At 47.5% G+C, this 19,881-nt stretch overlaps 1 protein-coding gene and 1 long non-coding RNA gene across 4 annotated transcripts in view; one reads left to right on the forward strand and one right to left on the reverse strand.

Moving 5' to 3' along the window:
- The window catches only part of CTIF (cap binding complex dependent translation initiation factor), a 144,648-nt gene that overhangs the window by 59,106 nt on the left and 65,661 nt on the right, over positions 1-19,881 (forward strand). For all 3 annotated transcript variants that reach the window (XM_056514025.1, XM_056514026.1, XM_056514027.1), the window contains one exon: positions 19,350-19,426. In XM_056514025.1, the coding sequence (XP_056370000.1) occupies positions 19,350-19,426 (77 nt within the window). The remainder of the gene's footprint in view (positions 1-19,349; positions 19,427-19,881) is intronic.
- Positions 8,600-16,761, reverse strand: LOC130265159 (uncharacterized). The gene is made up of 4 exons (XR_008842559.1): positions 15,860-16,761; positions 13,602-13,905; positions 12,783-12,945; positions 8,600-8,723 (listed from the first exon to the last, which is right to left on the reverse strand). It is a non-coding gene; the product is annotated as an uncharacterized LOC130265159 (long non-coding RNA).

The following is a 19,881-nucleotide window of genomic DNA, read 5'->3' on the forward strand; positions in this document are numbered from 1 at the left end:
ATTTGACATAAAAGGAATAATGAGCAGAATGTGGTCTCCACACCTTTGGCCACACAGCACTGCCCCTGGGTCCATGTGTCCCAAGGTTATTCCTCTTTATCCTCCTCCTGTTCCTCCTGTTGTCGAGAAACTCTTCATTGTTGGCTTGCTTTATTTTTCTTTTTCTTTTTTTTTTTTTTTTAATAATTCTTGTAATGTATGAGCAGAGAAACCACAGGAGAATGATAAAGCTTCATTTCTTCCTGCTTTTGTGACCCACTTCATTATTTCATTTCTCATTGTATATTCTTCTGAGGCGCCCTGTCCAAACGGAAAGAAAATATGTAAAAATATGTGGTTATGGGAGCTGTTTGTTTCCCTTTGGCTGGGAAAAATAAGACCCCTTGGCTGGGCAGAATAAGCAGGTATCACAGAAGATATGGATTGTTTCTGCTGGTTAGTTCTGGGGAAGGGACTGCTGACATTTGCTCCATCATTAATCTGTGAGCAACATTATTTCCTGAAGCTGGTGGGCTGTGTGTGCCTTCATCTGGCCAGCCTTCCTTTTGGTGCTCTGCACAAATAAAATACAAAACCCTTAAGTTTAGGTTGCTGCACATTTTCTAGATGAGAATGAGAAGTTTTGGGGTCAGTAGCTAAAAGTACATGGTTTGGAGGAGCAGCAGGAGAGATGAGACACCCTGTCTTGTTGTTCCATGATTGTTCCACAACAATAATCCAGACCAAAGGCAGTTTTTAAGATTGAAGTGTGGAACACAGATGTGCTCATGTAATTCAGAAGAAAGCATTAGTTCAAGATGATCTTCAGGTTTCCAGCCTGATGGTACCATCCCACTGCTGCTGCTGGACACCCTGGCCACTCCACAGAATGACCACAATGGCTACTGTGCTCTAGCCACTGGGCCTGTGGTTAGTGCAAGTTTGGTGTTCCAAAGTTTTCTTCTTGTTTGGGTTGTTCCCATCCCTTTTGCCCATGGAGCTTGTTCAGCCCTACATGCAGGATCTTACAGCTGCTTGACAGGAGAATGTTGCAGGGGAGAGTGAGTCTCTTCTCCCAGGTAAGGAGTAACAGGACAAGAGGAAACAGCTTCAAGTGGCAACAAGGGAGGTTTAGTTGGATATTAGGGAAAAATTTCTTCATGGCAGGGGTTGTTAAAAATGGCAATGGGTTGACCAGTGGAGTGATGGAGTCCCCATCCCTGGAGGGATTTAAAAGCCATGTGGATGTGGCACTTGGGGTCAGGGGTTAGTGATGGGCTGGATACTGCTGAGGGAGTGGTTGGACTTGATGATCTTAGAGAGATATTTTCCAACCTAAATGATTTTATAATTGTATTAGTCTGTCTCTGGAGTAGACAGTGCAGGGAGGCATCAGGGATGAAGAAGCTTCAGGATTGCCTGTGGTTGTAACAACCAACTCAGCCTGAAGGTGATGGAGAGCCTGGGGACTAGGCAGGTGGCTGTGCAACCAACATGCTAAAAAATCATCTCCTTGCATGCGGATTTTGATCTGGAAGCTTGATGGTGTCTTTTGATACGTGGATTGTTGTGATAAGGTTTCCACTTGTGCTTTATTTTGCTGTCAGAGCAAAGCCAGCCCTGTGTGCCTCAAGGCTCCCTGAGCCGGCAGTGTCCCGGCACAACAGGTCACCACCCCGATAAACACAAAGGCAAGGAGTCAGGCTCACACTGAAATGGTATTTCAGCCAGAAAGAGCAAAGAGGGTAAAAAAGTATCCTACCCATCAGTATGTGAGTGGCCACCTTCGTGTCGTGCGATCACAATATCGGTTTTCTGTTTTATTTTTTTTTATGGTTGGCTTAACAATTAAAAGGCTGCACTGCGCTTTGGTTTTTCCAGTCTGCTGCATCGTGTGACCCCGGTGACTCCGAGCTAAGCCTCGTTATATAATGGCGGGGTGTTTTTTTGGAAAACCTCCATTTAATCCTTCTGGAGCAGAATTTGCTGTTTTTGTTTTCTTTCATATCGTCGTCTTGCTTCCCCCCTCCGCCTACCCCTTCCCCGGCGGGCGCACGCTGGAGGCGTCAGTCTGGGAGCAGGGTCCTTTCTTCCCTTCTTTTTTTCTTTTTTTTTTTTTTTTTTTCTTTTTTTTTGTTTTTTTCAAATCTGCAGAGAAAGGAAAAAAAAAAAAAGTTTATTTTCGTTTGCTTGGGTTACAGCGCCTTTCCCCACCGTCGGGGGGAAGGACTACGTGATGTGCAGCAGGTATTTTGTGAATGGAGCACAACCCTGTGACTCCCCGTCGCTTGACCGAAGGGGGAGGCAGGGGAAGGAGAAAGAAAAAAAAAAATAATAAAAACCACCACCCAGTGACTCCATCTGACTCGTTTTGGCTGGAAAACTTTTTCAGCGCCGTGGTTCTTAAGCCAGGAGGAAGCTTTCTTCTGGCCCAAGAACAATAAAGGGGTCAGCAGCCTGATCCTCCCTCCTACACCCTCTTCCTTCCATTGTGAGGGGTCTGTGCAAATATCCCAGGCTGCTTCTGCTGGGGCCTGAGGGACCTGAGCCGCACATGTGACATTAAAGAGAGACTCCGTGAACTCAGTAATCCTGCGAAAAGGAAAAAAAAGAAGAAAGAGAAAACAAAATGAAGTCTCAGAGGAGCTCTATTTCTGGTGTAGTGTTACGCCTGGAGAAGTTACTAGTGGGTGTTTCTCATGGTGGGGGGAAATCCGTCCCCTTACCCTGCCTAGGTGCTTCTTCATGATGCCACAGCAGCATCCTCCCCACTTGCTCAACAAGGGGCCAAATGCACACCCAGGGAGGGTGAGCCCCCACATCCCACCAGCCCTGCAGCTCCTCCATTTTTTGTCTTGTCCAAAAGGGGGAATTTCTGCTGCTTCTGTAGTGCAGGTGCAAGGCCTGTGTGCTGCAGGTGTGCAGTCTCCAGCAAAGATGGGGTTGAAGGAGGCCCAGCTGCTTGACATGCTGTGCTTGTTCCAGGGATTCACCACCACCTGCCTGCTCTCGGTTTTTCAAGCCAACACTTTTAATGACTTACTCCTCAGATGTATATCACAAACCATGAATGTCTGAGCCAGCAATCCCTAGGGTAAAAGGTCTTCAAGAAGTGCTGTGGGGCCACAGGTGTCCCCACCAGTCCTGTCTGTCATGAAGGCCACCTCCATCTCTCCAGGAAGGTCGTACACTGGTCAGAGGGCTGCTGTGGTTTCTGTGATATTTCTCATGATTCCAGAGCAGTCAGAAAACTTGCAGCCCACACTAGGTTCTGCCGCCATGAGTGGTGATTCTCTCTCCAGGTGCTATCTGCCAGGCTAGATGGTATCTCCTCCCAAAGGAGAAGGTGGGACCTGTGGCCTTCTAAGAGAAGTCAAGTTCAACACAGGAAGCTACATCATACACCAAAAACCTGATGCATTTGCCAGAGGGAGAGCGTGTCATGCTCATCAAGTTGTAGGAACCCACCGTTTGTTTATTTTTTTGGACACAATTAACCATCTAGCGGCATGTGTGACCCGGTGGCGGCTCGCTGGCCCTTGGCACCGCGTGGATCGCCGTGGCCACCTCGCCGTGAGGCAGTTCCTGCCGTTATTATCTCCTCGCCGTGTCGATAACGCCGCGCTGGCGATGGCCAGGATTTCCTCGCGCTGCAGAGCTTTCCTGAGGATCAGCTCTGCGAGCGGCGGAGGAAGCAGCCGCTGCGAGATCGCTCCTGGCTGCTGAGAACGCGGTGGCCGAACTTCAAACGTACGTGCGACCCGACATGATCCGAGGAGCGCCGCGCCGGCTCCTCTGTCCCCTCCTCAGGGCGGGCGGGTGGAAACTCCTCTTCTCCTGCGAGAGCTGAAGCGGCACCAAACATGGTTATGAAACCCCGTCAGAGGTGGGGGAGAGTTGTCCCTCGTCTTGCCTGGAATTCTGAGGGAATGGTGAGCCAGGGTGGAATTCAGGTCTCACCCCACCTCTCTTGCAGTGCCGTGGTGTTGGGACTACACGTGCTACACACTTTCCTTTAGCTGAAAGGAAAACCATTTGTAGTTCCATATTTAAGTCCTTAGGCAAATAGATTTGTTATTTAAACAGTTTTGATTTTTCACAAATGCTCGTGTTTGATGGTAAAAACAAGAAAGATTCTTCTTCCAGCCTTCTCTCCTGGTGCTGGAGCAGCTGTCTGATCTCTGCACACAGAGTCTAGCTCCAAGATTTTCCTGGTGCTTCCAAGTATGAGTGATCATTATATTAGCTTTGTTGACGTTGGTGGAGGGCAGGTGAAGTATGACAGAACTCCAAAGTACATCTCCTTTGCTTATAATGCAGAGAACCTGCACCCACAGCCCGTGGCCAGCGAGGCCACAAAATTAGAGTTCAAGTAGCTCCAAGGGTTGCAAGAGTACGTAAGGCTGGGAACCTGCTGAGTTAAAGGTGGAGTTCTGGGACTACTTGACCATCCTGACATTCCTGTCTGGGGAAGAAAACTACCTTGTTTGGCTTCTACTGGTTGCATCTTTTCCTGGAATGATTTGCATACAAGGCAGAACTTGAATTTATTCTGCAAGTCCTCAGCTTCTGAGAGTTGTTGGTTAAAGAAGGGCAAGGCCGTAGTGCAGCAGGTGGTGGCTGGCTCTTCCGGGAGATCTAAAATAATTTTCCTGACACATAGGTGGATTAAAAGACAAGGTGTTTAGACAACATAGAAGTATTTTTGTATGTGAAAATTATTGATTTAGTGGTCACCTAGAATGATTAGCAGTTTGGATGGAGGAATCCAGGCATCTTTTACAGACATCTTGCTTATCCAAAGGATTTCAGTTATTTGGTGCCTTTGCTGTGTTTAACACAGGTAAATCAGAGGTTAAAGCCCTGGTGGGAAGGACTGACTGTTTAGGAGCAGAGTAATGCAGGAGAGCATAGTTAGAAGTGAATTATAGGGGGACAGGTAAGGGATGACAGTGGGACTTGATGATGGTCCCTTAATCCACTGTCAAGTCCAGGCAAGTTGGTGCTCCTTGATGAGGGCAGTCCTGTTTCTGAAGAAATATACAGAAAGTCTCCATCTTTTCTGTCCAGGTTTCTAATCTTTCACTTTTTTGATCTGTCAAAGACTTGCCTGTGATGCCTGTTTGGAGTAGCTACCTGTTTGCCAAGAGGGCTTTCACTCTGCCAGACCTGTCCACCTACCCACAGCCACCACAGTCCTACCATGGAAACAAAGTTTAGAAGTTCATATGAAAGGGCGTTGAATGGCAAAACATACCCCAGTCCTGCAAGTGACCTCCAGCCCTTTGGAAGCTATTTGGCATCTTGAAAGATTCCCCATTGGGTGCTGCAGTGTGCTCTGGGATGATTTTATGGATTTTGTGTTGCCACATCTCTCTTCTTCCCTTGCATAGTCACCAATTAGCTTTTCAGATCTTAACTCGTGCAGAAAGACACGTCCAGGGGACAGGTTCAGGGAGTATCCTGCCCTGGGAAGTGAGGGCTGAGGTAGCTGGGAGTTTCTGCTGGAGCTTTAAGGAGTCTCCCTGTGCTGGGAGCTGTGTACAGTAGGAACAGTCATCAGCCTCATCTTACGTGCGCCTCGTCTCACTGGTTAGGATCGCTTCCCCCGTGGAAACCATCAAGAATTTCCGTTATTTCCTTTCCTGAGGCTTTGTTTGGGTGGGGATTTCTGGAAGGTATTTCACAGGCAGGTATAATTAAAGAAAGACATGCTTGCCTGGAGGCTTGACAAGGTTTCTTTAAAGCCAGGCCTTTAGCGTGGTGGCAAAACAGAAACCATTTGTTTCCCGGTCCAGTGGAGGGGAGGCTGGGGAAAAGGGGGAGCCAATCAGCTGGGAATCATCCCAGTTAAATGCTGCACACCAGGGTTAAGGCCCTTATCCAGAAAATCCTTGAAATATGTGCTTAATTTTAAGTCCCTCTGACTTCAATCTGTTTACTCTTGTGCTTAAGTTTAAGCATGTGCCTAAGTGCTCGGCTGGCTGCAGGCCAAGGCAAATAGTGGACTTAGGAGCAGAATCGCATAAAGTAAGTGCTTGGCTGGACTGAAGTTCCATGGGACAGTGTGTGCTGGGCAGGTCTGGGATGCTGGTAGAGCACAGTGCTGTGTATCCCAGTTCCATCAACTTGTTCCTTGTTGGGTACCACAGACCTGAGGCTGTGCACACCTTGCAGGAAGCATCCAAACAGTGCAGTGTCTAAATGGGTACTTGAACCTCAGCATCTGTTTCTCTGTTCTGAAGACATCAGCCTCACCTGTAGCCTTCTGTATATCACAGACACAGTGTTGGAAAAGTACATAATTTATTTCCTCTCCATTGAGAGAAAGGAGCATGTTAGTGGAGGAAAATATCTTTGATTTTTATCATCAAAGAAGGAAGGAGAGCAGATTCTATGACCTGACTAATAAATCTTCATAGGAATTTGTGTGGCTGCATTAACACAACAAAAAGGACTCCTGTATTAGCACAAGCTTTTATAATGGCTTTATCTTCTTCTTTCCTGTTCCAAGCTAATTCCTGAAAGCCTTCTTCTAATCCCCATTTTTGCTCATCCAGCCTGGACTTCTTAGAATGGCAACAGGGCTTTTTTCTTCAGTTTTAATCTACAAATGACAGCACTTAAAGCTAATAACTGTAGCCGTGGCACGCACAAAAATGAAAAACCGCCATCAAGAAAACAAGATCTGTGTTTTTTGAAAAACACCACTACCAGGGGTTAAGGGAAATCTGCAGCTGGAACAAATACAGCACTCGTCTGACTTCCTTAATAACTCTGCCGGGGGAGCGGGCAGTTGCCAGACTGAGGAAGCGTGGTTAGCCATTGAGTCTTTGAATGCAGCTCCGTTTCCCCCTCAAACCCATGGAATTTATATTAACCTCCAGCTTTTCTTAGCTGTTGGGAATTTTTTTCTTTTTTAATTTGCTTGAGTAAGAGCCTCACTTTTGTTGCTTTGGTTCACAGGAGGAGCAGAGGAGATGGTTCTGCTCCTTGCACCACGCTCTTGCTGGCAGAAGGCCAGGGATGTTAAATGAATAATTTCTGGCAGTGATAAGGAGAGAAAGGTTGAGGCTGCCAAGCACAGAGTCACAGATGTCTGATGACTTGGTTTTGGGAAGGGCAGGCCTGAGAGATCCTGGCTCACTGGGTTGTCTCCAATCCCAGCAGAGATGCAGGCAGGAGGAAGGACCCCGTGTGCCTTTAGCATCTCATACACGGGTGTAAATGAAGTGGGCAAAGAGCAATATCACAGAATCATAGAATGGCTTGGGTTGGAAGGGACTTAGTACACCATCTCGTTCCAGCCTCCTGCCATGGGCAGGGACACTTCCACTTGCTCCAAGCCCCATCCAGCCTGGCCTGGAACACTTCAGGGATGGGGCAGCCACCACTTATTTCTGAGTAACCTGTGCTAGGACCTCACCACCCTCACAAAGGAAGAAATCCTTCCTAATGTCTTACTTAAATCCACCCTTCTTCAGCTATGTGTGGATGCCTAAAACCACTTTCAGTGAGATACTTGTCTACCTGATTTAAGGCCACAGGAGATCTCCTCAGGTAGGCATGGAGTGTAGCTTGGGAGACCTCATTTTGCATCCTAGGGCTCTTGTAGGGTCCCTCTGTGATTTCAGAGCCACTTTGGAGACAGAGTATCTGTAGAATGCTTGTGGCTGTGGTGCTGGTGGTGGTGGGCAGGAGTCCTGGGCAGAGAAGGGAGCTGGCTGAATGGACATGGGGGATGTGCTGGTTACCAAAATTGCCATCTCTCTGGTGGCAAGCAGTTTGATGTCTCCTTCTGACTTTATAATCACTAAGTGCATCTGCAGTTTTCCTGTCATGCCACGTCCTGCTCATTGCCCATTCCAGTCTTGGTGGCCACTATCTCAGACCCTTTCCAGCTTCTGGAGCTGAGCCCATCACAGACCCAATTCTGCCAGCTACAAAGGCATCAAGGAGATTAGAAAGCAGCTGAAAAAACTGTAGTGAGGAGGGGAAAAGGCATCGCAGTGAGCAATGTCTTTGGTGTTGGTCACCTGACATGTGAAAACGTATCCAGGAGTTGTGTGGTTTCTTGAGTTTTGGTGCTGATTCTTGTTGAATCGTAGAATGGTTTAGGCTGAAAAAAAACTTGTAAGATCATTGAGTCCAACCATTCCCTCAGCATTGCCAAGGCCACCACTGACCCATGTCCCCAGGTGCCACATCCACACAGCTTTTAAACCCCTCCAAGGATTAGGAATCCACCACTGCCCTGGGCAGCTCACTTCCATGTTTGGCAACCCTTTTCATGCAGAAATTTTCACTAATATCCAACCTCAATTTAAGGGTTTTTGTCCCTGCTTGGATCTGATAAAACACCTGAAGGTGCATCCTTGTGGCCAATATGAAATGAATTGAAGAGGCTTCACTGGACACCCAGTAGTCACAAAAGCATCTGTAAATTGTGCTTTCTCTGGCAGGAAAGCTGATGTTTGAATGCTGCCACTGTCTTTGTAGATGTCATGTTTGAGATTTGGACTTCACAAGACTCAGGAGAAAGGACAAGGCCATCCTGCTGCCTATCCTCTATCAGCTTTGGATAGACAATTGTTTTTGAGGATTCTTTCCTGGATGGAGATGCCAGATCCATTTCCATTGTTACATTTGGACACTGCTGTAAAGCAGCTGCAAACATGCCTTTCTTACTCATCCCCATTTTGCTGCTCAAAGTAGCCTGTGGCTCACGGAGGTCTGCAGGATGTCTTTGAAAAACCACCAGTATAATTAATACGTGGTGTGACATTACTGATACTCTATGTCAAGTGCACCACGTTTTGTGAGCTTTTCCCTGCATTAAACTCCATTATAGCAGGAGGAATACTAGATCCTAAGTGCATAATGGGAAAATCCTGGGAGGGGTCAGACAGATGCTCAAGGAGCCGTTTCTTCTCCCCAGGTACAAACTGCAAGTAAACTGGCAAGGAGTAAATCAGACCCTTGTGTTGCACAGCCACACTCCCATCAAGGACTGGGACTTTTCAAAGGAAAGAGTAGGGCTTTTATAGGATTAAGTTGGCATGTGCACATTGGGATATTTTCCAGGCGAGGGTGACTGAGACATGGGATCCTCATGTGATCTCTCTCTGGGCTGAACTAGACTAAGCATCAACTTCAGAGAGGAGAAGAGACATCTCTTGGTGGCACAGTCCTGAAGAAAGTGTGTTGGCTCTGTCTTCAGCCAGCTGCAGGCAGGAATATCTGTTGTGTGAGAATGTTTCCAGCACAACACGTGAGATTTGGGAAAGGAGAGGACCATGCTTCAGCTGTGAAGGTCAGTGAGAAATGTCCATTGGTGGGCCAAGAGGGGCTGTCACTACCATGGCCATACTCAAGCTGATGCCAAAATTCACTTTTGCTTTGATAGTGTATGGATCACAGGGATATGGATCATATTAAAAAAATGTAAAAGCTTGCTGAAGTGTAAACTATTGCTTGCAATCTTATGGTGTTGAAGACCTAATGTACTCGGAAGGTCCAGTAGGAAATGCCAAGGACTGACCTATGAGAAAGTTCTCCTGTTTCCTCTGGATCTGCCTGTGGTGAAAGCAAAAAGAAGCCACCTGTTGTGTGAAAGGCTGTGAAGTTGTCACTTTGTAAATAAGAGGTTTCATAACTGTTGCACTGCCCTGAATCCCAGGAGCTTGCCTGATCTTCAAGCTCCTTCAGGCTGAAGCCCTGGTCTGTCCAAAAGAAGGTGAGAGGAGGCCTGGTTCTGGGAGATTGCACAGATGGACATGGAAAACACATCTTTTTTCGATAGTAATGGTCAAATGACAATATTCTTGGATGTAGCCCTTATCACCAATTGAAACAAAATTGAAGTTAAAGTGTGCCTGGCCAGAGGAGGCTGTACCAACAGTGGGGATAGCACAGGAAGGTTCCAGCTTAGAGGTTCCTGAACTCCTTAAGGCCCTATCAGGTATGTTAAGAATTTATCTCAGTTCTGCCTGTAGGTCTCCTCCATGTGACAGCACCCACCATGATGGAACAGCTGGAGAGACATGTCAAACAGCATGCTAAGGGCACAGATGGGGGTGGTGGGCTTTGAAGAGCACAAGGAACAGGAAAAACCAGACTGAGGAACATGACAAATGTAGAAGAAATGTATATTTTCAAGAAGAGTGAGGTCTTAGAGGCACTGAACTAGCTCAAACTGTCAATATTCCAATAGCAACCTCATAACACTCTGAAGGCCCAGGTAAAGCCATTCCTCCCTCACTCCCACGCTGGTGCAAGCCAAGGAAAATGTAAGAAAGGCTTTTCAGAGTAGTGCAGCCCTTTCTCAAGATGAGCTTGGGCTACCTGGACAGACTGCAAACCAAACAGCATGTGTGGTGCCTCCTGGTCGCAAGTGATATGGGCAGCATTATTCCCAATATTAGCTGTAAAAGGCTCCTTTTTCCAGGGAAAAGCAAACCAGGTCATCAATGCAATTTATTTTAGTGATTCTTTAAATAATCTGCATTTAAGGATTCCAAGCAATGGTATGGTTATAACTATACTTACTGGATAAATGTATTTATTTATGGATGGGATGCTTTACTGCTGACAGTACAGTTTGTTTTTAAGCCTGACCAGGGTAGAGGAAATACATACAAATAAACAATAAACCTAAACAACACTAAAATAACATCAGTTAAAACAATTAGAGTTACTTCCACTCGCAAAGTATTGTTCCCATTTTGCTACAACATGGGAAAAAGCTCCATTTCCTAAGTCAGCTTGTAACTGATTTGGGATTTGCGGATTCTGGTAACAAAAGGGGATTTCTTTTGTCTGTTATTTATACTCTTCCTATGGCACCGTGTGTCCGTGTCAGCGTGTCTGGAGCACCCTGTCTCAGAGCAGCAGTGTCTCCAGCCTGTCCCCATCCCTGTGCCTTAGCAGGGCCTGCTTGGGCTTCTCCTCCTGCCTGTCCTGCTTGTGCTGCTGTGAACTTGTGTGTTTGCAGAGGCAGTTCCTCCTAGGAGACTTTGTCCTGGTTTTTAAAGTTTTATTATCTCTGAATTATGTATAATTCAGGAGCTCAGGGGCCAAGAGTTAAAAATAGACCCCGGAAAACACACTGTCAGTAATCAGCAGAAGGCGTCAAGAAAAGTTCAGGCCATGTTTTAATTGGGATGCTTTGCCTAATTATTCTAATGCTTTAATTGCATTTGCATCCTTCACCCTGCACAGGGAGTTTCATGCCAGGTTGTTCTGCCAGTCTCTGTGTGCTTTTTGCCATCCCAGAGCTGAGTGCAGAGGGATCAGGTGGGACAGCTTACCTGCCACCAAGTATTTTGTGCCACCAAGTATTTTCAATGCTGTCTTGCCTCTAACTGAGTGTCTGCTCCCTGTCAGGAGCCAGTAGCAAACACCAAGGAGAGGTGATGGGGAAATAAGTGTCTGAATGATACTTTGAGTCTGGGACTGCATGTGCAATCTGTGGTTCATGAAACACCTATCATTCTGTGAGAAGTGCACAGCAGAGCAAGTGGGAATTTCTCACTTAGCAAGTGGGAATCCAGGAGTTCGTATCCTTCTGAATGAAGTATCCCTTCTGAATTGTGTTCCTTGTGGATGATGCTTCTTTGGGTCTAGGGCTGCATGTGTAGAGTCTGTGGTTCATGAAAACACCCATTATTCTGTGAGAGGTGCACACCAGAGCGTTCACACTCAGCAAGTGGGAATCCAGGAGTTCGTATCCTTCTGAATGAAGTATCCCTTCTGAATTGTGTTCCTTGTGAATGATACTTCTTTGGGTCAGAATGATACTTCTTTGGGTCTAGGGCTGCATGTGTAGAGTCTGTGGTTCATGAAAACATCCATTATTCTGTGAGAGGTGCACACCAGAGCATTCTCACTCAGCAAATGGAATCCAGGAGTTTGTGTCCTTGGGGCCAACAGGGAGGGAAGAGCTCTACAGGGAATACTGCAGGTGGTTTAGTAATAACTCAAGAGTGATGTTCAGCTGAGACAGTCCTGATCACAGTCACAGCCATCCCACCCTTTTCTTTGGAAAATGTCTCCTCCACGGTGCTTGTCACTGTGGTATGTGTCTGCAGCCACACATTCAGCCTTTGCTGGCAATCTGTGGTCTGTGGAGTACACCCCAAAGATGAAGTTAACCAGGAAATCCTCCAAACTGGAACGAATTAACTAGAATATTGTAATTACTTAGGATCTCAGAACCATAGAATGACCTGAGCTGGAGGAGATGCACAAGGATCATTGAAGTCCAATTCCTGGCCCTGCTCAGGACAGGTCTAAGAATCCCACCCTGTTCCTGACAATGTTATCCAGATGTTCCTGGAGCCCTCTCTGGGCATGTTGCACCATGCCATGATTCATCAGGCCAGCACATCCTACTGTCAAAGTTACACAGAGCATCTCTTCCCCACCACAGAACTTCTTAGATCAGTAGTGGCAAACTCAGAGAGTTTTGCTCCTTTTCCTAGATGGCTGGAAATTAATTTCTTTGTCAGTCCTGTAGTTTAATTTAGCCCTGGTTCCAATCATTGAGGTAGAAGAATGTTGCCAGGACCCTCATGTGCTGTGTTGTGGGTGAGGGGAAGGATGGTAAAGCCACAACCAACAAATACTGCAAAGTTTTGTCTGTCTTTTATCTTGTAGGGAGTATTTTTGCAAAATTGTTGCACTTTCTATTCCTTAGATGTTGAGCACCAACTGCTTGCTTATTAAGAAGCAACTCTTATTGTTAGCATCTTACAGGAAAATATGAATAGCTTGCAATTTAAAGGAACAGATTTATCACTTACATTTTAACAGAGAGGAAATAATTTCTGTGTGGCTTCCTGACAGTGTTTGGTGTCCTTCCATGGCCTCCAGACCAGGTCAAGGTTTTGGTTTGTGCCTCAGCTCTCTTCTTCCAAGATGTGAAAAATTCCCCATGTGGGTAACAGACCAGAGCCATGGGAATTTCTGGAAGAGAACGAGGCAAGTGAGGATAGAGCTCTGCTGGAAATGCCCACAGGGCCTAAGAGATATTCATGTATCACTGAATCATGGACTCACAGAATGATTTGGGTTGGAAGGGACCATCTCTTTCCAGCCCCTGCTGTGGGCTGGGACATCTGCCATGGGCTGGGGCACGTTCCATTAGAATCACCTCCAGCAGAAGTGCCAGCCTGGGGTGGATAGAGGTGATGGGGATTCTGCCAGTGGCACTTTTTGCCATGTTTTTCATGTGCAAGGGGCTGTCTGGGGTGGTTGTACTGAATATATTGGCAGATTCAACCCCATAGGCACCATGATGATGGGACTGGCACAATAAAAGTTAAATGTATCTGCAGCTCTGTGCTGTTCTGGACTTCGCTGCCATCCTATAGTCAGATGAAAGCCTTGTTGTGGGGTGTTGCAGTTCACTGGGTGGGTTTCTGCTGATCATTTCTGGAACCACAGTGTATTTATGTTTTTACACTCCCTCCAGCCTTGATATTTCTGTTGTTCCCTTTGCATGGGCAGATGGGGCGTCCTTGGTGATTCCAGCCCAACCTCACCCTTCCCACTCACCCAGAAAATAAATCCCACCCTGAACTTTGTGTGCAATAAAATTGAGTGAAACTCCCAGCTCCTACCTCAGGCCTAATAACCTGTTTGTTCAGTTCAGGCCTTCTGCAGCCATTTGTTTAAGATAAGCAAGGGCGGATGTTTCTTGAGGGCACAAAAGGCTCTTGAGATAAAGCTCCAGCGGGACTGATCCCGCACTGTGGCTGGATCACTTCCTTCTCTCATCACCTGAGTGTTGTTTTTTCCCATCAGTCCAGTGCTTTTCTCAGCCTTCTGTTCACACTCAGGGTTTCAGTGTTGCTGTTTCCTATTCAGGTGTCTTCACCTGCTCGGTGATCACAGGCTGGGGGTGTTTCTGCTGCCTGGGAATGTCTGTGAAAGAAGTGGAATAAGTTGTTATGAGTGAAGGCAGTTGCTTTGTGGGCTGAGGTTTCACATCTAAAGGTCAGGCTGTAAAACCACACGGATGAAGCAATGAACCCAAACCCCTACAAGCTCCTCGGATCTTTGTGAAACACCCACGAGTTCAGCCACCTCAGGCAGCAGCTGCACTTGGGAATGCAGCAGTAGAGGGGAGGGAGGGTGCAGGTTGGTCCCAGATAGGACTATCTCTTTTGTAAGGCTGTTGTTTTCAGATGCCAGAGGAGTTGCTGTGATTTGCTGCCTCCGGGTAGCCACAGAAGAATCAGTGGCAGCAAAAGCTCTGCCTCATTCCTGCTTATCAAATTGTGACTTGGGAGTGTTTGTGGAAGAGAGGCTGGACCTGTCCCAGCCCTGAGCCCCCCTGCCCTGGGCTGACCCCCAGCGTGGGCAGAGGGCAGGGGGGATTCTGCCCCTGTGCCCCTGTGCTCAGGTGAGACCCCACCTGCAGAGCTGCCTCCAGCCCTGGGCTCCAGCAGCACAAGGACGTGGAGCTGCTGCAGCCAGTGCAGAGGAGGCACGGAGATGCTGCAGGGCTGGAGCCCCTCTGCTCTGGAGCCAGGCTGGCAGAGCTGGGGGTGCTCAGCTGCACAAGAGAAGCTCCAGGGAGAGCTCAGAGCCCCTGCCAGGGCCTGAAGGGGCTCCAGGAGAGCTGCACAGGGACTGGGGACAAGGCATGCAGGGACAGGACACAGGCAATGGCTCCCAGTGCCAGAGGGCAGGGCTGGATGGGATATTGGGAAGGAATTGCTGGTGGGAGGGTGGGCAGGCCCTGGCACAGGGTGCCCAGAGCAGCTGTGGCTGCCCCTGCATCCCTGGCAGAGAGGTGGAACTAGATGGTCTTTAAGGTCCCTTCCTACCCAAAATTTACCATCCCCAGCGAAACAGACAAAGCTGGTGCCCTCCTCCAACTTCTTCAGATGATCCTGCTGCAAAGAAGGCATGAGAAAAATCATAGCAAAGTCTTTTTTTAGGAGGATAGCAATAAACCCAGCCATTTCCCTCCTATTCCTGCCCTTCTTCCTCGTGTCCCTCCCAAGCCAGAATCCTGCAGGTTACTAGGCTGGGGTGTGGGGTGGGACCGGCAGACGGATGTTTCTGGGGAGGAGCAGGTATCAGTGGGGAAGGAGGTGGAGGCTCTTGGGTTGCTGCAGAATGCCAGTGATATCTTGAAAGCTTTTTATTTGTTCTTTCATTAAGCTTTGAAGTAAATGTGTCTGGGGAGCAGCTTTTTGGATTTGCACAGGCAGGTGGACAGGGATGAAGGTTGGACAGACACCTTCATTAGGAAGGTAAAGCACAAAAAGAGAACACATGGCCTTCAAACGCTCTGCCTGTGACCTCTGTTGTTTGCAGCAATTCCAGTAGATGACAGATTTCCCTAGCTGACCATATGACAGTTGCCTGAGCTTGCCAGACATCACCTTCTCCATGAGTTGTTTTCCCCAAAAAATCTAAAAATGTGTGTGCACGTCACAACACAGCTGATCTCTTGGGAACCGGCCCAGAGGGCAGACCATTCCTGAACAGCCCTTCTTTTCCAGTGCTTTTGGCCCTTCTTGTTAGAGCATGTATGTTTATGATTTAAATTGGAACATATGTGCATTAGAAGTCCCATGGGTGTCTCAGGTTCTGCTCCAAGCTTCCCATCATGCAAACCACAGAATGTTTAGCTCCAAAACTGAAAATCAGCCCTATTAGCAGTCCTTCCTCTGACCATGGGCTCCTTGTGCTTTGCTTTTCCTACACCCATCACTTTCTGAACCAGCAGCACTGAAATACTGGTTTGTTACCTTCTCCAGCCACCTGTGAATAAATATCAAGATAAAACCCATGTGGGAAAGAGACCAAATGTGATTTTGCTGCCCACTGAGAGGAGTTGCAAACCTATAAAAGCCATGAGCACCTGAGTTTGAAGGCATTTGTGGCCAAAGCAGGAGAAAAGCCCATCTCTCTTGTAGACCCACTGCAGAGCTGAAGGTGGTCTTCTGCCTTGAGAGATGTTTTCCTGTTTCTCTGTTCAGGGGTTTGTCTTCAGAGGGAGCCTGTCTGCTGAAAGATGGAAGAGCTGCATTTCAGATCCATGTTGTCCTCAGTGAGCTGGCTCTTCTGAAGGCACTTCCATGGCTGTCCTGCAGCCTCAGACAAGAGCTGTGTTATCAAAGCTCTCACCATGCCCTTGGGATTCTATCCCCACCCACCCATCACCTTTGGTCTTCTCCAGCCACTCCACCCTAATTGCAATTTGCTGATACTTCCTTTTACATCAGCTCGCTGCATGTACAAAAAAAAAAAAAAAAAAAAAAAAAGTCAACTTTTCTCCCTTCCAAATTTAGCTTTGTTTAGGCACCAAAATAGACAAGAGTAGGGATTGGTGACTGTTTTTTTCCAAAACATTGTCTCGCGACCAGGACTGAGGAAGGGAACTGCTCGGCTGGAGAAAGGAGATGTTTGATTTTCGTAAATGGGGACACTAAGTTCTCCTCTGTTCAAGCACAGGCAGTATCCAGGAGTGCTCCTTGGATTAGGAACTTATTCCCCTGTAATTAATTCATCTCTCATCCCGTTGATGTCAGTTGCTAGTGGGTAGAGGTCTGAGGAAGCTCAGGGATTCTCTGCAAGGAGGACATGCAGGAATGCACCACTGTACATATGGTTTCTAGTTGGAAAGAGCAGAAAGGCAGCTCCTGAGGCTTTAATGAGGTCCTCACTAGAGGAAATTGGTCCTTGTGTGGAGTGGAGATAGTTTCATTTTTTCAAGGTAATTGTATTTGCACATGTGTCAGTAATGCAGCTTAAATTCTTAAAAACACCCCAAGCATTAGCCTGCTGTGGTAGTACAACATTTAGAAACAGCCTCACTGATTATTGTACTATTTTTAGCCTAATTTCCTAAACTAGCTTTGCTGATGGGATTGGAATGTGTCTACTCCTTCCCCTCCTTTTCTCATTCAGTTTGGTATCTGTTGGCCAATTTCAAGTGATTTTTCAAAGGAACAGAGATCTCAGAGATATTGAGCTCCCCCTATGCATTCAGTGAAAATAAATGGTTGGGAAAGAGAGTGATGAGGAATGCTCAAACCACAGCCCTCAGCAGTGAAGAAGTTTCAGTCTGAGCACCCTGGTCTGGTGGAAGGTCCCTGCCTGGGGCAGGAGGGTTGGAACTGGATAATCTTTAAGGTTCTTTCCAACCTGAATCATTCTGGGATTCTGTGATTCTAAGCTGTCACAGAATCATGGGATTCTAGAATATTCTGAGTTGGAAGCCAGCCCACATCATCCATCCCAGCTCCTGTCCCTGCACAGACACCCCAACAATTCCACCCTGTGCATCCCTGGAGCAGTGTCCAAACTCTCCTGGAGCTCTGGCAGCCTCGGGGCTGTGCCCATTCCCTGGGGAGCCTGGGCAGTGCCAGCACCTCTGGGGGAAAATCCTTTCCTGAAATCCCACCTAACCCTCCCTGGCACAGCTCCAGCTGCTCCCTGGGTGCTGTCCCTGCCACAGGGATCAGAGATCAGAGCTGTCCCCTGGGAGGAGCAGACCCCAGTGAGGTCTGGCCTCAGTCTCCTCTCCTTGGGGTTAAGCAAGCACAGTCACCTCAGACACTTTCTCGTGGGGCCCCTCCAGACCCCTCACCATCCCTGCAGCTCTCCTTTTGGACCTTTTCTAACGGCTTTATATTTTGGCTTCGTGAGTTCCTTATGGCTGCAAGTCTGGAGGAGCAGAGCTCTCCAAATGAGAATGCTCCAGCTGCCATGGGATCTCTAGGGTTGCTGCAGCAGCAGTTTCTCCAGGCTTTTTGCAGTGGTCAGGATGGATGATCAAATAAACCTTGTCTGTCCTCAACTTGGTGGTGCCCTCTCTGACCTAAATTCATCATCATTCCCAGGAACCTTTCTCCTCCATTACATCTTCCACCAGAGAAACCCAAAATGTTATTATCTCAGTAACTTCTGCTGAAATCAGCTGTCATTTCCAAAGGCTCTTCACACAAAGAGAGAGGGACTTTTTTCTGAAGTCAGTGTGTTATGTTGTCATGCCAATGTCACAAAGCTGCTGCTGGATGAGGCACATCCCCACCCAGCCAGCCCTTGCCCAGGCTGCTCCCTCATTGCCCCTCACACTGGTGATTCCCAGCAGTGCTGGAGCTCCAGGCTAAGATAAATGGTGATGGAAATAAAAGGAGCAACTTTTACAGGGCTTTTATTGCCAGCTGGGGAATGACAATACTGCATAAATAAAATTCATTATGGTTATGACAGCTCTGTGGTCCCTGGAAAATAAATAATACTTTGCACTTACGTAGGGCCTTTCATCCAGGAACCTCAGAGCTCTGTGTGACCATTAACAAAGCCTCATCATGCCCATAGTAGGATGGTAAATACAGCAGCCCCCTTATCAGATGAACAGACCACGTCAGAGTCGGCACCTTCAGTGGAAAGAGGGTGCTGGAAAGGCAGCAGCTGGAATTACACACATCTCTGCCACTGCCTTCTCTTGGAATCAGAGAATCCTAGGTTGGTTTGGGTTGGAAGGGATTTAGGGTCATGTCATTCCAACCACCCTGCCATGGGCAGGGACACCTTCCACTGTCCCAGGCTGCTCCAATTCCCATCCAGCCTGGCCTTGGGCACTGCCAGGGATCCAGGGGCAGCCACAGCTGCTCTGGGCACCCTGTGCCAGGGCCTCAGCACCCTCACAGGGAAGACTTTCTTCCTAATTACTACTAGAAAATTTCTTCCTAGTATCTCATCTAAATCTGCCTCCTTCATCTTGGGCTTGGGCACACAATTTACCATCCTTTTCACCTTGTTTTTTTCCTGTAAGGTGGATTCCACCTGTCCTTGCTGCAGGGTGGCATGAGCTGACTAATTTGTGGTGGGCTGGCTCAGTGGGGTGCTCCTGATGTGGTTGTTCTCTTCCTACTGGGGTGAGGGCACAGCCCCAGCACACCTACCAGTTTGGCTCCTATTGGTTTCCCCAAGTATCCCCAAAATGCTGCTGAGCATCTTCCTTTACAGACATCTTTTCAGCAGGGTTTTGGATAAATGTGCAAAGGAAGCAGCCGAGGGATATTGGATGGCTTAGGTGCACCAGTGTGTCATGTGTGAAGTGGATGAATTCCTTGTCCATCATGTGTATGGGATTTGTACATACGTGATCCAGTCATTTGCCCTGAGTGGTTTCTCATATAGAAATTGCAGATAACTTTTGCAACAGCCCTGAGAGGAAAATCTGTGGATTTTCAGGCCAACTCTTGTAGGGTGTGAGATGTTGTAAGGATGTTTGGGGGCAAGCCGTTTCTTCTACCATGCTCACTTGCTGGTAAAAGAACTCAGTCCTTCCATGTTGATGCCTCCTGGAGCTGATGACTGCTTTTGCCTCTGTTTTACAGGGTTACCATCCATTGCCTCATGAAGCTGAAATCGCACACACCAAAAAACTGTTCAGAAGGAGGAGAAACGACCGGAGGTAGGTGAAACCTCTTTAGTGTTTGGGTGAAACCTCTTTGGTGTAGGTGAAACCTCTTCTTCATTGCACATCTTTCTCAACTGCCTCATGGTGAGTTTTTGGACAGCTCTTCAGTTCAGCAGTGTTAATGCATAAACTCTTGTTTCAGCACTAGCATCCTGAAAATATTTCGGGATGCATCCTGCATTGATCCAGGAGTACCTTAAGAACCTTCTCTTCCCCTTTTCCTTATTCCTTATTCTTTATTCCTTCGTAGCCAGATCCCTCCACTTGTAGACCAAGAGACAGCTGGCAAACTGTTGTGTGTAAAAGCTGGAGTCCTTGGGATTTGCTTCCTCTTTTTCTATTAAAAATCAAAATTTGCTGAGTTTCAGGGTTGCCTGGAAAATGGGTATGGTTTGGTTAAGAGGAGGTCACAGCCAGCCTTGGGTGTCTGTGGGAGGGAGGGGATGTGC

The sequence above is a fragment of the Oenanthe melanoleuca genome, chromosome Z (assembly GCF_029582105.1).
Source record: "Oenanthe melanoleuca isolate GR-GAL-2019-014 chromosome Z, OMel1.0, whole genome shotgun sequence".
Taxonomy (NCBI): Eukaryota; Metazoa; Chordata; class Aves; order Passeriformes; family Muscicapidae; genus Oenanthe; species Oenanthe melanoleuca.